This window comes from Opisthorchis viverrini (assembly GCF_000715545.1).
Source record: "Opisthorchis viverrini unplaced genomic scaffold opera_v5_31, whole genome shotgun sequence".
Classification (NCBI taxonomy): domain Eukaryota; kingdom Metazoa; phylum Platyhelminthes; class Trematoda; order Opisthorchiida; family Opisthorchiidae; genus Opisthorchis; species Opisthorchis viverrini.
In genome coordinates this window covers 1,440,321-1,457,490 of record NW_008751688.1, presented here as the reverse complement: position 1 = coordinate 1,457,490, position 17,170 = coordinate 1,440,321, and the positions used below count along the sequence as shown (strand labels likewise).

The 17,170-nt window shown below is 41.9% G+C and overlaps 1 protein-coding gene across 1 annotated transcript; it reads right to left on the bottom strand.

Annotated features, from left to right (window-relative positions):
• Positions 1–820: 820 nt before the first annotated feature.
• Positions 821–7,454, bottom strand: T265_02576 (hypothetical protein; the record flags this gene model as incomplete). Its single annotated transcript, XM_009166855.1, has 3 exons — positions 821–1,452; positions 3,018–3,285; positions 7,413–7,454. 3 exons carry the CDS (start codon positions 7,452–7,454, stop codon positions 821–823), a joined length of 942 nt encoding a protein of 313 aa, XP_009165119.1.
• Between the last annotated feature and the right edge of the window lie 9,716 nt (positions 7,455–17,170).

The window sequence follows — 17,170 nt, the reverse complement described above, 5'->3', positions numbered from 1 at the left end:
GGTAGGGTTAATCTTAATGGTTCCAACCTGGTTTCAATCTGGTTACTGACGCACTTGGGCGGGCGAAGCTTTTGTGTTAAAAGTGAGACGTTGCCCATTACTAGGTCCACCTATTGTTTACCAAACCTCTGAAACTACAGACTCAACAGTACTCGTGCACACTTAGTAGAGCGTACGTGGAACCTACCAAACCGAAATACACTGAAATCTAATTTTTAAGACGATCAATTATATGCTACTCAGGAACCGGAAGTAGTAGAACGAAAAAACTGAATTTTCTCCGGTTGATTTTGGTGAGCCTCGCCTCGCCAGCGAAGTTTCCGCCCTTTTCGATCAACTGGAAAAGGTTTAAAATCGATTGAGAAGTCATCGTTTCAGAAGAGCTTGATAAACAATCGGTAGTTTTTATTTGGGCAACGTTTCGCTTTTGACACAAAAGCTTCATCAGGCCAAGTGAGCAGGTCACCAAATTGGCCAGGTTATAAGTTAGACGGGGAACCAATCAGTAAGTCAGTCCTCTTCAGATTGTCACACTAGATCAATGTTGAGTGTCAACTATGGCTCTTGTCGGTTAGTGGAGTTCTCAAAATCTTGCTTTGGTGGATTGAGGGGGGTGGTAAATTAATTCTGATCGGGTTTGGTTCGTTAATCTCCCACTTCAGGGTGTTTCAGCTGATGATTCACTTCGGATGTCACTGGTAGATTTTCCCTGGTTTTTGTGGGGTCTTGAGTGCTCCGACAATTTAGTTCAAGGGCTTGAGGTCAAGTGGAATCCAGATGATGTCCACTCTTCCTTTTGATGACCGCACACCAACACGTGTCAGCTCGACTGATCCAGAACCGTTCTCCACACGCTTGCCAGTTCCACACCTTCTATTCTGTTAAAACTGGGATGCTTGGCGATTTCTACCGCCTCGGCGATCAGTCTGTGTGACGTGGACCGTAGTCCTCGCCTCAAAACCTCAACATTTTCTAACTCTATTTTGTGTCCTGTGTCGATTGCGTGTTCCGCAATCGCCAAGTCATCCAGTGACGATCGATATTCACCTGCGTTTCTCGGCGGTCTGTTTATTTTTCTACTATGCCCTCCGACTCTGATGTGTAGTTCCCTGGCCGTTTGTCCTATACAGACCTTGGAGCATTCATTACACTTGATTTTGTAGACACAGTCTTTGGTTCTGTTTGCCGGGAGGCGATCCTTCAATTGCACCAGTGTCGAGCGCAGAGTGTTCCCCCTCTGGAAAGCTACTCTAATGTTGGCCGTGTTTAGAATTCTTCGAATTACCTCCGATGTCCCTGGTTTATATGGAATAACAGCTGTCCCAATCCATTCCCTGTTGGGTTTCTCTACCGGTATCAACACCCTTCGCAATTGACGCCTAATCAAGCTAGCTGGATATCCACTACCCCGAAGTTTGTTTTTTACCTCAATTTGGGCCGCTGTTCGATCGTCTGTGCACTAACTGGTTCCCCGTCTGACTTATAACCTGGCCAATTTGGTGACCTGCTCACTTAGCCTGATGAAGCTTTTGTGTCAAAAGCGAAACGTTGCCCAAATAGAAACTACCGATTGTTTATCAAGCTTATCCGCCCTTTTATTCCAACGCACCCATGGTATTCGGTCCCGCCGAGTGAAATTCAGCACCGTTATTCTGTTGGCACCAAAATTAAGTGAGCAACCCCGAGGTTTTCTTCCGGAAACGGGTGCGTTCGGTTTACTGAGCTTGTTGAGCTTTCGGGTACAGGATAGATTTTGTTTCAATGAGGAGGACAGCTAAATTATAGACAAACAGAGGTAGAATGTTCTTGTGAATAATATTTCTGAAGTAGCTGACAAGATACGTCACGTTTGTCCGTAGCTCTCTTCCTTAATCAGCTTGCGTTCCACGGTTGTACACGTGCCATCGGTTTCACTTGAATTGAAGAGTAAAAATAAATATGATACTTTATCGGTGTAAGCTAATGTATAAAAAGGGAGACAGTGTTTTTGAAACAGATTTTGTCAACAATAATTATGCATTAGGATGACTTGCTAGGTAAATCTCGCCGGGCGTATTGTTCGGATAAGTTACTTCACTCTATTGTCATTCGATTACTATGAAAGTTCTATTAAAAGGAAGAACCTGGTTAGAAAATCCTTCCTTCACAAAGCAGAGCCAGAATTCATTTGTCTTCTATTCACCGCAAGCCTGCTGACTTTTTTCAAAAATCTTTGCACCTTCCTTTCAGTGGTACTCTTTTTTGAAGCAAATCATCGTAACTTTAAACACACTATTGAGACCGTCCAGCTAAATAATGTGAACAATAGTGCGTCCTTAAATTAAACTATTTAACAGACGCCATGTTAATCATCGTGGTAGAAAACCACGGTGTACGTCCACGTTGGCGTGAGGAGATTGCTGTTAGCATCTTTTCGTGATTCGTTTGCTACACCCGACTTAGTGCAAGCAGAACCTACGAAGTACGATGCCTGAAAGTGATTAAGGAAAATTTAAAACCGGACTAAGATAGGAAAAGAGGGTAAAAATGGATTGCTGCTTCTCCAAGATAGCGAAGTTTCGCCAAATTATGCTTCTGAAAGCTTCTCCTATGTTTGCACCTGAAGAAGTCAGTTTAATTGTTGGTGTGAAACAATGGAGAGACCCAGTTAAGTCGGCTCCTTTATTTCGGTCATTCGGAAAAATTTGCCAGAGAAATTTGTTCACTTGACAGCAGTCCGGCAATATTTGAAATTTCTTCAAATGCACATAGAAAACGAATAATTTGAGTTTGCCAAAAGTGATTGTGAAAATTCACCAGCACCAACTTTCGAAATGAACTCTCATTTGAGAGGACAATGATTCTGGTCAACGAGTCATTTTGGGACAACCTTTTAAAGCTTACTATTGTGATGTCATGTCAATATTGATGGGCTAGCTACAAAAACGTACACATCGAATGTCAGTGATGCTGACAAGTCTAAATGCACTACACTTTCTAAGCTTTCAAAAAGAAGAGTAAGATATCGATAAACACACCCTTCTGTAAATTAGTTTGGTTTTCACGGGAGATTAAACTGTATTTCTCTAATAGTGACCTATATTGCGATATCTCGAATGTCGTGTCAACTGAAGTACCAGGCGGCCTTTGTGAAGCACATTCATTTGGGTAATAGCACAAACCAGCGCTCCAGTTGAGTCTCTCGCGAAAACCAAAATAATTTGTAAATGAGTGTATTTGTCGGTCCAATTCCAGTTTGGGTTCACGTAGAACATAACATGAAGGAAACTTCGGAACTGCACCTACCTGAAGAGACCCAAGAAGTGCAAAACTGATCGTGGGATGTCGAAGAGTTTCAGCAACTTTTTGAGTAGTGTCCTTTATAAAGAGTAAGATGTATAATATGAATATTAACGACAGCATTCATTGGTAGTAAAAAAACTAGGCTTGCGTTTACTTTGAGATTGTGAACGATTTGTTTTTAATGGAGTGTTCAAAAGTGTTCCGTTTCGAAGCATCTTATTGAGCCATTTTAGAAACTTGGGATATATCAATCGAAAATACAAATTTTGGTTGTTTTTCGAGAACCTACGGTATTCCGGATGAACTTATAATTTCCCTGCTAGAAAGACAGATACTTGAGTAATAAAAATCCTGTTTTGCCGACTGGTTAAATAGTTACAAAAGAGGAAGACCGTCTATAAATGCATTTCTAAATTTCTGCTAGACTGAAGCTTTGAATCAACTGAAGATCGCTGCCCAGCAGCAGCGAATAACAAGTCTCTTCCCTTGGAGTTACAGCAGATTCAATTAGGGTCTTTCCATCATATATTCAACCTAGCGTGAATTCAGCATTAAGGATGTTGAACAGCTATTGTTAAACTCTGTGGCTTTAATTGTTTTGTGGTATTTTGCAACACATGCAACAAATCTGTGGGTAAGTTTGCATTACAAATAACAATAATCTAGAATAGATAAAAATGTACCTTGTTCAGTAATAGAAATCAGTTATTACAGCCGGTTGATTTTGGCCAACCCTTTTTGAGTAATAAACAGTAAATAAAGTAGTTGCCTGGAAGGCTCGGAAGGACGGTTTCATCGGCCCAATCTGATAGGATTTACCACTGATCTTAGTTTTTGAGTCGCTCTCCGACGGTCACTGTACGTTAGCATAGCTTTGTTGCAATAAAATCTGTTGTTTCGGGTGCGTCTTGGAGGAATGAGAACTTTGAACACTTATGTGATTCGAACAACTCAACCCAGTTGATTCGTTGGCTACCATCATGCGGGAGAGCGAATCACTGAATAACCATGCACCGAAGTAAATGATAAAATACTTTATTATAATTTGAAAATTTGCCTGCAGTACTTATTGATCAGTGCTTTGGATAGTGAGTCAATTGTGGTGCAGTCATCAACGAGTTATAAGTGGGGTTAAGCATGAAATTATCCAACTAAGGGATCATAGAATTACGGGGAGATTGCTTCAATTAGTGACTGGTGAAAAGAATGATACATAAGATAGGATACATGAAACAAGCATCAAATGTATTGCTTACTATGAATTTAATCAAGACGGTTCCGCCCAGAAGTATGTTTGAACGATTTAGCAATAAGTCAGTGATCACCTTAACAGGGGCGCGGGTAATCAACAGGGAAGCAGTCAGTTGACTTGGTGGGAATATACAAGATAAACCGAACCTACAGGTAAGATTGGGGACCTCCTCAATTTCAAATCTTGAAATTGACTCTGTAAACTTGCATCGGTGATTCTTGTATAATTGTGGAAACCTTGGAATGGATTCTCCTACAAATTGCAGAAGATAGCGTGCTATCAAATTTATACATAGAAGAAAAAACTTTGTTGAGACATGGAACAGCCACCAATAATTCATCCTAGTGGTCCCCAATCAGCCTGACATCCGCATTTCCTAGTTTAATTATTCTTTGTCCATCCGACGAGACAAAACGTGACTCTGCTGGGTTGTATAACTATCATGGCAATATTTCCTTTGAATCTAGTGCAATAGACAAAATGATCAAACACATTTAATTGGCTAATCATTTCGTTTATAGTCTTTCATGGCCTTTTGATTCAGCACGCAAAAGATAAACACCTTTTTACCTTGTTCTTTTGAAATAAAACGCACCATTTTCTGTTTTTTTTTGTTGCTATGTTTGTATCGCCTCAGCAAACCGTCAATCTCTCGCTATTGTGTCACGTCAGTCGATGGTTACATGGTCACCTGGTTTTAGTTCTCAGGTCTGTGGCAGAATGTCTTGGCTGTATATTTGGTCTCTCCGATCAGCTCCAGACAGCATTATGTTTACCACATTATAAATAAAATTTACATATATATATTAATATGTTGTATTGTGTAGATATATAAGTTATAGTGTGTAAATAACATAATATATATATATATATGTAATATATAATGTAACAACATAATATAACATGAGGTAAACTTTATATGTGGTTGTTACGTAATTTGGCGTGCAACGTCACGTGATAAATGAAAGCTATTATTACGGTTAGTAGAACGAGGCCAATGAACATCAAAACCAGTCGTTGTTAAGCATGGTCAACTGAGCATTTCGGGCTTTCATCATCCACACACTCACTGGTTTCCAGATCGATAAGTAGGCTAAAAACTAATCAGAACAATCAGATCATTAATATTCGTCACAATCCCGACCAAAGCTGAAGAGATCCACGGACGCGTAAAGTTTACATTTTACCCACGATATAAATAATCTGGAGAAGTTCTACTGGGACAGTGCACACACTGGAACTGGGTGATGTCCCGCAAAATGAGCGGCATCATTGGAAATTGCGTTTTGCTAGCCCGTTGAAGCTATCCTCTTTGACACACAACTTGTCAGGCAAAGCATATTTTGGGGGACCTTGAAAGCTAAAGTCACCGCGCTCACATCAAGATCTACCTATAATATACACTAACCTTCACCGTTTGTGATTGTTATGTAGCACTCGATCAGGGGATACCTGCCAGAGATTAGACTACCAGTACCGAATCCCCTTATTATGCCTCAATTCTCAAACTAAACTTGAACAATGATACAAACCTTGGTTTTTGCTATGTTTAAGTACCTATTCGGTGGATGCCGACCTCACAGTTGCATAGCATGCACCTTGTAATTACGGGTTCGGAAACACCATATCATGTGTAGTGGTCCTGCCATCCAGCTTTCTGTTATTTCAGGCTGCATAGTTCAATCAATCTATTGCGTTTAAAACTTTGGATGCTGCTTGGTGTCAGTAGATTAATTATTCATTGAACGTAGGTTGCTTATCAAAGAAGGTGCCGCACGAGCTGTTCCGTCGTCTCAGAATCACCCTATCATTTCTCGGTGATCTTAGTCTCGTAGTCCTTGAGTATCTGATCCACCACGTACATATTGACCCACCTGAAAAACAAAGATATTTATGTTTAGTGACAAGCAATTTTCTCAGCGCATTAAAGCTGGCATATTGACCGCAATGTTGCAGTCGAGTGGACCTGCATTATGAGCGCCTTGGCACTTTGTTCATTCAGATTAGCAGAGCATTTGAGCTGGATTTATCGAGATTGCGATGCATGCTCGATGTCTAGCGTAAAGTTTGAGTTGTTGTCATGCGCTACGACAAAGTCGGGCAGCATTTTTATGATCAATTAATTACATGGAGCACGATGCTGGATTCGGTTGCGGGATAACTGTGTCTACGATCAATAGTTCACCCACGGTTTTACAGAGCAAGCATGTCATTTTGCAGTCAAATATCTAGAACTTGTCGAACAGCACTTTCAACGTTCGCTTTAGTATTTCTTTTTTTCTTCAAGCGGTCCGCAAAGTAGGACCAATTTACGCCAAGTATTATCACATATGGTCTACTTATCAGGCTGTTAATTTGTCAATTATGTGTGGTGTGGATAGCATGAGATTTTTTGGAAAGCGAGCTTGTGAAACGCAAGTATTTTGTTTCTCAAAACAGTACAAAATTCGAAAGCTTGCAAGGTCTCAAAATCCTATCCCCGTTACGTTATTTACATCCAGAGCAATACACGAGAAGTGGCGTACACTACTGTACAGTTAGGTTGTTCGGCCGGCCAGATGTGATCATTCTAATGGCAACCAGCCTCCTAGCTAAAATCATTAGTGATGTGCCAGTTCAGTGGTTTGAGTTGATGCATACCGGAAACCGATGAATGGACTGAAGAGTTTGATCATCCGAAATGGGGACAAACTCTGCTTTTGCGCGAACCAGACGGCAGGTGGTGATCAAAGGGACTGGGACTCACAGGTTCTCACTGAACGAATAAAATACGACAGTCAATGAACTGGGTCATATGCCTGTCGCACAGATATAATTTCATGTGGGTTTTTCACATCAGTTATCTTCCTCCAAATAGGCTAGAATTTGTTCGTCGTACTGTTATCACGGCGACTTTTGTCTGTCTTCGAAACCGAAACATGTATTCATAACGCCGTGGTCGATGTGGAATCCTGGCAACGTCAAAACAAACCCTCTTAATTGGCGTGCTATGATACATTTTGTGGATAAGAAAGAAAAAAGAGAAAGCGTTCAGATGTAGCACCCGTCCGGTGCCTAGCTGCCATGCCACCCGAAGGAAGCACGAGGGCTGGGCTACTGCCATGTTGCCCAAGCCTAGACAGGGGAAGTCGAGTGGCGGAGGTCGGATTCGAACCACGAACCTCCCGGTCAGTAAATTCGCGCTCTAACCACTTGGGCCATCTCGCCCCCCAGATAAGCGCAGGTACAATGAGCACCTCCTCGGAAATTGCTGAATCAGCCTTACTTTCTGTAGCCTCATGGGAGCAACACTGCGCGTATTCAAGCAAGCAAGATATGCGTACCATTTAGCAAGATCCAGGAACTGGGTATCTCCATGACAGAAGTGAATGTAATCATTGAAGCGAACGGATCCATTTGTAAACTAACTTGTTAGGATTCCGTTCACGAGTGAAGAAATCACTCAAATGATGTGGGTGTCTGACGCTTGTAACTCGGCCAGTTCTGTGAGCAACTGGTGACCAACGGACTTGTGCTTAGGAAAAATTTTAGAGTCATTTTTGGATTCGAGCGAGTCGACTTCTTATTGCGAAACTTTATCCCAATTATTATTCTTCTTGACCACCAAAGTTTTCTCACTGAAACACTATGAAATGCATTTTCAATGGCTCAAAGACCAAGCCTCGCAATCGAAAACCAGTCCGGGTACTCTAATTTGGTATGTTTCGGTTACCATGACAAATACCCAGTTTGCGATCCCCATTAAATCGTATGTTTAAAACTAGGGACGGATTTGTCCCGAAAAGTCGGCACATCACTAAGAGATACGCGGGCTTATTAACCTACTTCTAACACATTGTTACACTGCCCGGTCGGGATAAATAATCACTTCATAGGAAAGTACTACACGTCAGTGTTTTATTGAGTCGAGACTAAATAATTCTCTCCTGTTATTGGAACTCAACTCTTTGTGGCGCATGCCAAAATGCAGCTAGAGTTCAACTGGGCGTTTGTCGTATGAAACCAGGCACCGTCGTGCCTCAGTCAGGCTACCTTATTCAGTCAATCTCAGAGGATCCACAGCGTTGCTGTGAAAATATTACCACCCAAATATGTGAAGACCAATTTCTCTCACGCGATGCATTGGACACACCATGTGCTTTGAACACATGGTTAAAACGGGCCGGTTGAGAACAAAAATATACCGTACTTATGGGAAATTCCTGGTGGGTAAACTCATCCTAGTTGATTTTCCCGAACAGTTTATTTCGTTTGATCACAAAAGTGACACCATACACACACACTGGGTTCACTGAACTCAAAACACCATCCTCGCGTAGCCTTGTATGAAAGCCATAGACTAAACGAAGTGGGTGTTTATTTTCCAAAAATTCAACGTTTCGTTTTGAGTTGTATTCAGTCGGAAAACTATCAAACACTGGTTTTCAGTGATGATTGAGTTTATTTTATCTGCTTCCTGCTCACTTTTGAGGAAGATTTTGCGGATAACACTTATCGTTGGTGATATTAGTGTTGTGATATTGGTAGCGTCTATTAGGTTTTAATTGTTATTGTCGCATCCACACAAAGACGCAACACCATTGAGCGGCGCTTTCGCGAATTATAGAATTTTGAAATCTACGCACTTTGTCAAAACCTGTTTATAAGGATACCGAAAGGTTGTGACTCAGTTGATATTCATTTGGGTCTCTGGTTACCAGTAACTTATTAAGCACAAGTGTGAAGCTTGACATCGTAAACTCCTTTCGAATCTTTCGACCAAAATGTGTTTTGTTCTTTAATCTCCCCATGCCCTGTAGATTTTGCTGCAAATCAACAAGTGAGTATCGGGGAGTCAACGTTTCAGAAGAGAGCTACAATATTTTACCGAGATAACAGCGCCCTACTTGAGCGATCCTGACGGCCCGGTTTCGCAAACGCCACATCCTCTCCCAATAAGGTTGGACCGTAGCTATGCAAGTGAATTTCTTCAAACATTACTTTGGTGCAAATACACATATCAAAACCCGACCAATATACACTTTGTTATTTTGCTCGTGTATATGCAAATGCATATGCCTGATTTTGTCGAGCTTATCCTCTCCCGAATTACTCCGATTTTAGATTTCGCACTCACACCAGACAGGTCTTACGAGATCGTTTGCCAAGGGGTGCAGTATGGTTCATATGCAGCAGATGAATCAGGTGCATTAAGTCCAGTCGTGTTCAAGTATCCCACTTAAATGTAATTTTATGGTATAGGTAATGGATGGCCACATGTTACACCCGCATGTTGTGCCATAATACGACCACAGTAACCTTCCGCGGTGCAAATCCGCAACTTTAGTCAACAGCCGTTTTCATTTTCCTCTTGAGTGCTTGACAGTGGACGCATGCAGCTTTGCTTTTATTCGATTGAATTATTACCTCTCTAGCAAAGCATGTGCTAGTGTTATCCGTAACAATTCCACAGCGGATCTTCGAAGTCGAAGTCATGATCCTGTGCTAACTAGATTTCCTGGTTGACTTTCCATCATACATCTATTGTAATCCGTAGGTATTTCTTTCAATTTCAAGATGTGAAATTGCGGAGAATTTTTCAGACCAGATAATGCGGGTTTTCATTGGTCTGTCTTACTGGAACGGCAACTTAGTTTCAGACGCTTCATCACCGAACTCCGCGCGGTTTCACAGAGTGGAGTCAAGCGTCGGTTTCAGCGCGTTGAGTGCATCTGCATGTGTCTGCGTTCAAAATGCCCGACTCGTTTGACCTTCGATTACGATTGGCCGTTTGGTTTGGCGGTTCAGAAGTACTTCCGAACTGGGGCTTCTCTGAGCATCTTCGTTGAATGTCGCAAACGGGGGCGCTGAAACCAATAATTCCCTCTTCTTAGTTGTCTCATGGGTTCGCGCCATCAACGATACACTAATCACGACATAACTCAAACGTGCCTTCCATCGAAAAAGGGGATTTGCAGTGTTCATTTGGGAAGCCTCTACCCGGTGTTGTTCCTTGTGTATTTCATTCCAAAGTTGCTTGAGGTATTAACAAAAGATGAACATATGACCGTCTTTAGCTTGGCCAGTTCAGGCCAAGTGACACATTGTGCACCGGATTGCATACAGGGATTTCATGCACTTGCTCAGTGCATTATAACCTTAGTAAAGCGAAAATGCCATCAAAATATAAGTAGCTCAAGAAAGAGGGGTAATTCACGAGTTTCGTGAATGGTCACGTGAAGAGCCAGTCGACAACCAACCACGTGATGTGGTTTCAGATATAGAAGAATGAGTGGCGCCGTATCGCCGCTTAGTGCCCGCTTAGCCTACCCTTGATCATCTGATCGTGACCGAAAGTGTTGGAATCCAAACGGTTAGTCGGGAGTTCGTGAGCTTGAAATTCCGTGGATTTTCGTGAGACGTACACAGCCGATTCCCAGTAAGAACGAAGTAGCTGTGAAGTGGTTCACGGTTATTCAGCATAGATTGGCTGCTAATACATGGCAAAACTTGGCTTCTTTTGCAGTTTCTAGGCTTCAAATCAAGATGACTACATCGCTTCGAACGGTGCGAAACGCTTCTTAATTCTCACAGTTTTGAATCCGGAGTTGTGCACATCTCATTTCGCCATATTGCTACAGAAAACCTACTCAGTCGTAAATGTTACGCGTAGACGTCTAGCCTGGACACACAGATTACCGGCTGAATTCGGTTCATTGATGTGGGTCGCTTTCATTTCTCGGCTGCTGTTATGTTGAGTTTGCAATGAGCATTGCTGGCCCGATTCCGAGGCTGATTTGATTAGGCGTTCAATGTGAATGGAAACCTTTAGCATCCGAATTTCCGCCGGAATTCCGTTTGAAGGATTGAAACTACTCAATACTGACAAAATTGCCAAGTTGAACTGCACAGTTGACAATGGCCGAATAGATTATTGAATCATCCCTTCATTCCATTGCGTACTAGTATCGCATACAGAGTCCGTCAATATTGTTAGAAAAACCTGGAGTTGAAGACTGAAGAATACCATGAAGAATTATTGAATGAAAGATAGGGATAAGTAATCAGAGAAACGGTCGAAAAAATGCGATGACTGCTTGAGCAATGATGATCAAAAACAAAGTGGCTTCCGTATTTGGAACGAACGTCTGCTGTTCGTTGGCCCATTGGTCTGTACATCTTCAGAATTGCCATATTCATCCCAGGGCTGACAGTAGCCTGTGATATGCTACTTTGTTTTTTTTCTGAAATTTTATTACACTTCGAGGCGTTATTCTACGTCAAACAAGGCGCGCTGTTTTTGGTGTATGAATTGTTTTCCGAAATCTTTGTCCACGGCCTGAAAAACAACTTCTGAGCGGCAACGACAGAGAACAATAACAGACCTTCATTCGGTCAACTGAGTCGATTGATAAATTAGAACGAATGCACTTAATCTGGAAGAAAACTCACTAGTTATGGGTGTCAGACCGTTATCATTAAAGCATCGAGCACTTCGCTTCTGAGGGTTTGAATTTACAATGCAAGCTCCACATATGATGCAATATGTTCAACTGTTTCGATCGAAGGCACCTGCTTGATCTGTGCACGATTCTTGAATGGTTCCAAGTGCGGCTGTGAAGTTTTAGGTAAATTCAACTTTTCATCCATTGGTAAGCTGACTCTTCTTTTAAACTCACATCTGTTTTCTTCTGAATTGATTATTGCGATCAAAATTGCTGCTATGACATCAGGAAAATTGCTCCCCAAATGGAGTTTTTCCATCAATCTGTCCACTGTTTGCTAAGAAATATCTGGAATCGCCGGGTGCCGTTTTACTAGTTGTCCATCATTTTCACCGATCAGTCAATACAAGCACATCAGTTTGCATACGATATTTCGAACGCTCCCGATGCGTCCCACATAAATATTCTTTCTGCAGACTGAGCAGTTAGCGTTTTCTGCCACAGACTCCAGGTTCAAATTGATGAGCACTGTGGCTTATTTTACTTTTAACTTTTCAATCAGCACTTACCTCACAAGCACTACCCGCAGCTTACACTGTACAACGATCGTCTTGTACCAAATTTCCCCGAGCTTTACATTACAAGTCATCTTGTATTTAGAATACGAGTCACGGTTTAGCATGCTGCTACACCATTTCAATAGACGTGACCATGTCTACTGAACTAGACACTTGGGTTCTCAATACGAACACTATTGTGTGTCCGGATTGAAAGCGCCTCTGAAGCGACCACAGTTTGCGCATGGACACTATGTCTTATAGCAACAGGGTATCGCTTAAACACTCGGAACCTATACCAATAGCGCACTTCAGTGATCGACAATATTTGTGCAAGGCACTAGAAATTCGATGATTGAATATGATCTAGAACACCGAAGCTGTCAACAAGGCTAACATGAACGGACTCAAGTACGCTTGATGTATAACGTGCTTTGCTGGGTAGACCATGTTGGAAGAAATGGGGCGCTCCCACCCGTAGGTAAGTGGTTTCATATAAAGTTCACTCTTTTTGATAATGACAAAAGTGTCACCTACGTAACAGATCCATACCTTGGGGTTAATGTGCGGAAGTACAATTCGCTCTAGTTCTTGCATTACAAACCAAATGAATCGATGGAAAATGAAGACCTCTGCGAATTGCTCAGCCTGTGCCCGAGAATCGATGGAAAATGAAGACCTCTGCGAATTGCTCAGCCTGTGCCCGACAACGTATTTTGAGTTCAATGGCTACTACTAGGAACAACAACGAGGAACACCGACGGGATCCCCGATTTCTGGATTTATTGCAGAAGTTTTAGTGCAATAACTAGAGTGAATTGTATTTCCGGACTTGAACGAACAAGTCAACTGATAAACAGCGTTTTCCACGTTATTCAGTTCACAATGGAAGAAGAAAGTGATGGGAAACTGGCATTCCCACGAGGTTACCAAACGGACAACTGCAGACTGAAGTCTACAGGAAGGCAACGCACACAGACCAAATTCTCAGCTACCACAGCAATCACCCCAACTGTCACAAGCAAAGCTGCATCCGGACCCTGTTCAAGCGTATTGAGACGCACTGCAACACTACGGTGTCAAAAGTCAGAGAAGAGGAACGCTTGTACGGAGCTTTTCAGAGAAACGGATACCCGAGATATTTCATCTGGCGGACTCTGAGAAAACCCAATTTGACCAACCCTACATCACGAGGAGAAGGCAAACGGATCACACTCCCATTCATCAGGAATGTTTCGGAAATGACAGCACGCTTGCTACGACATTACAACACAACAGTGCCCACAAACCTGCAAACACCCTACGGAGAACACTATCAAACCCAAAGGGACGATTAGACACAATGTTGAGGACCAACGTCGTGTACAAGATCCAGTGCGGAGATTGTGACAAACACTACGTGGGACAAACAGGAATGAAGCTTTCTACCAGGACACATGGACACAAACTTGCAACCAAAAGGCATGACCAATTTTCGCTCGTCTCCGTACACGAAGATCAAGATGAACACAAGTTCAACTGGAGCACCGTTCACATATTGGCTCAAGCGAGAACAAAGAGGGAACGTGAATTCATAGAAGCATGGCACTCTACTGAAAAAGCTATCAACAAACACATCGAAATTGCTCCAGTCTATCGGCCACTGCGAACAAAAGAATTACGGAACTACAGAACGCAGAGGCGGACAAAGAGAAAAGAAACAAACAATCAGGCTGAAGCAAGGAAACTACCGAAAATAGAAGACACCCTCACAACCAAGCAGAATCAAGGAAGGAAGACCACAAAGAAACACAAACCGGGAACGGACCAATTGCAAACAGACCCGGAACACCCCAAAACAGCCATCCAACAAACCAATGGAATAAGAGACACACTGACCACAACGCGGCAGAACAAAATTACGATCGATCCTACCATGATGCAACAGAAAGCATATACCAACTAGCCAATCACATGACAGGATATTGAATGCTCTACAAAAAACTACATAAACGCAGCTAGGCACGGAGGAAGCACCCATTCAACTGCGCACTGACGATGTCTCCTCGACTGAGGACGAAACGTTTGCAAGCCAATTGCCAAGCTCGGCGAACAGATCAACTGCCATCCGATCAGCCACCAGTATACCTCACCTTCCTCTCCCTTCTTGGCACCAAATAAATATTTGCATCTGAGGTTTTCTCAACCAGGTCAGATTCGCTCGTGACGTAGTTATCTTCGGCAGCTTTTGCGTTCCTTAAGTAAATCTGCAGCTACAAAGTCTACTGAATGAGTGCTAGCTGTTCACCCCCAGCTCTTTGCTTCAGTGTCCAGAAAATTCAAGACTACTTTGTTCCCCAGCCTCAGTCAAACTCACAACAACCCACTTTGTACCAACCAAATTCTCACTACTTTCAATACCCCGTAAAGAATGAGCCAGTGACTAACATCGTTGAATTTCGTAAAGACGACCCGAGGTAGAATTCTTGCACAGCCGCTTTCAAAATAGCTTCCAGCTTTCCTTTTTATAACCGTACATATTTGCTGTTCAATCAATAGATGACGTTTCAATAACATCTAACGTGGAATATTCCGGCGTGACCGTATCAGTTAAATTTATTCGGTTACTTTACATCCAAACAGGATCCAACGTCAAGTTCTTTCAACTATGAGAACACGACCGCTTTGTGTCCCCAATCTTACCTGTAGGTTCGGTTTATCTTGTATATTCCCACCAAGTCAACTGACTGCTTCCCTGTTGATTACCCGCGCCCCTGTTAAGGTGATCACTGACTTATTGCTAAATCGTTCAAACATACTTCTGGGCGGAACCGTCTTGATTAAATTCATAGTAAGCAATACATTTGATGCTTGTTTCATGTATCCTATCTTATGTATCATTCTTTTCACCAGTCACTAATTGAAGCAATCTCCCCGTAATTCTATGATCCCTTAGTTGGATAATTTCATGCTTAACCCCACTTATAACTCGTTGATGACTGCACCACAATTGACTCACTATCCAAAGCACTGATCAATAAGTACTGCAGGCAAATTTTCAAATTATAATAAAGTATTTTATCATTTACTTCGGTGCATGGTTATTCAGTGATTCGCTCTCCCGCATGATGGTAGCCAACGAATCAACTGGGTTGAGTTGTTCGAATCACATAAGTGTTCAAAGTTCTCATTCCTCCAAGACGCACCCGAAACAACAGATTTTATTGCAACAAAGCTATGCTAACGTACAGTGACCGTCGGAGAGCGACTCAAAAACTAAGATCAGTGGTAAATCCTATCAGATTGGGCCGATGAAACCGTCCTTCCGAGCCTTCCAGGCAACTACTTTATTTACTGTTTATTACTCAAAAAGGGTTGGCCAAAATCAACCGGCTGTAATAACTGATTTCTATTACTGAACAAGGTACATTTTTATCTATTCTAGATTATTGTTATTTGTAATGCAAACTTACCCACAGATTTGTTGCATGTGTTGCAAAATACCACAAAACAATTAAAGCCACAGAGTTTAACAATAGCTGTTCAACATCCTTAATGCTGAATTCACGCTAGGTTGAATATATGATGGAAAGACCCTAATTGAATCTGCTGTAACTCCAAGGGAAGAGACTTGTTATTCGCTGCTGCTGGGCAGCGATCTTCAGTTGATTCAAAGCTTCAGTCTAGCAGAAATTTAGAAATGCATTTATAGACGGTCTTCCTCTTTTGTAACTATTTAACCAGTCGGCAAAACAGGATTTTTATTACTCAAGTATCTGTCTTTCTAGCAGGGAAATTATAAGTTCATCCGGAATACCGTAGGTTCTCGAAAAACAACCAAAATTTGTATTTTCGATTGATATATCCCAAGTTTCTAAAATGGCTCAATAAGATGCTTCGAAACGGAACACTTTTGAACACTCCATTAAAAACAAATCGTTCACAATCTCAAAGTAAACGCAAGCCTAGTTTTTTTACTACCAATGAATGCTGTCGTTAATATTCATATTATACATCTTACTCTTTATAAAGGACACTACTCAAAAAGTTGCTGAAACTCTTCGACATCCCACGATCAGTTTTGCACTTCTTGGGTCTCTTCAGGTAGGTGCAGTTCCGAAGTTTCCTTCATGTTATGTTCTACGTGAACCCAAACTGGAATTGGACCGACAAATACACTCATTTACAAATTATTTTGGTTTTCGCGAGAGACTCAACTGGAGCGCTGGTTTGTGCTATTACCCAAATGAATGTGCTTCACAAAGGCCGCCTGGTACTTCAGTTGACACGACATTCGAGATATCGCAATATAGGTCACTATTAGAGAAATACAGTTTAATCTCCCGTGAAAACCAAACTAATTTACAGAAGGGTGTGTTTATCGATATCTTACTCTTCTTTTTGAAAGCTTAGAAAGTGTAGTGCATTTAGACTTGTCAGCATCACTGACATTCGATGTGTACGTTTTTGTAGCTAGCCCATCAATATTGACATGACATCACAATAGTAAGCTTTAAAAGGTTGTCCCAAAATGACTCGTTGACCAGAATCATTGTCCTCTCAAATGAGAGTTCATTTCGAAAGTTGGTGCTGGTGAATTTTCACAATCACTTTTGGCAAACTCAATCCAATGTCTGGATGAAGGGATTCTTCGTTATCCAGTATTGCGATCGACC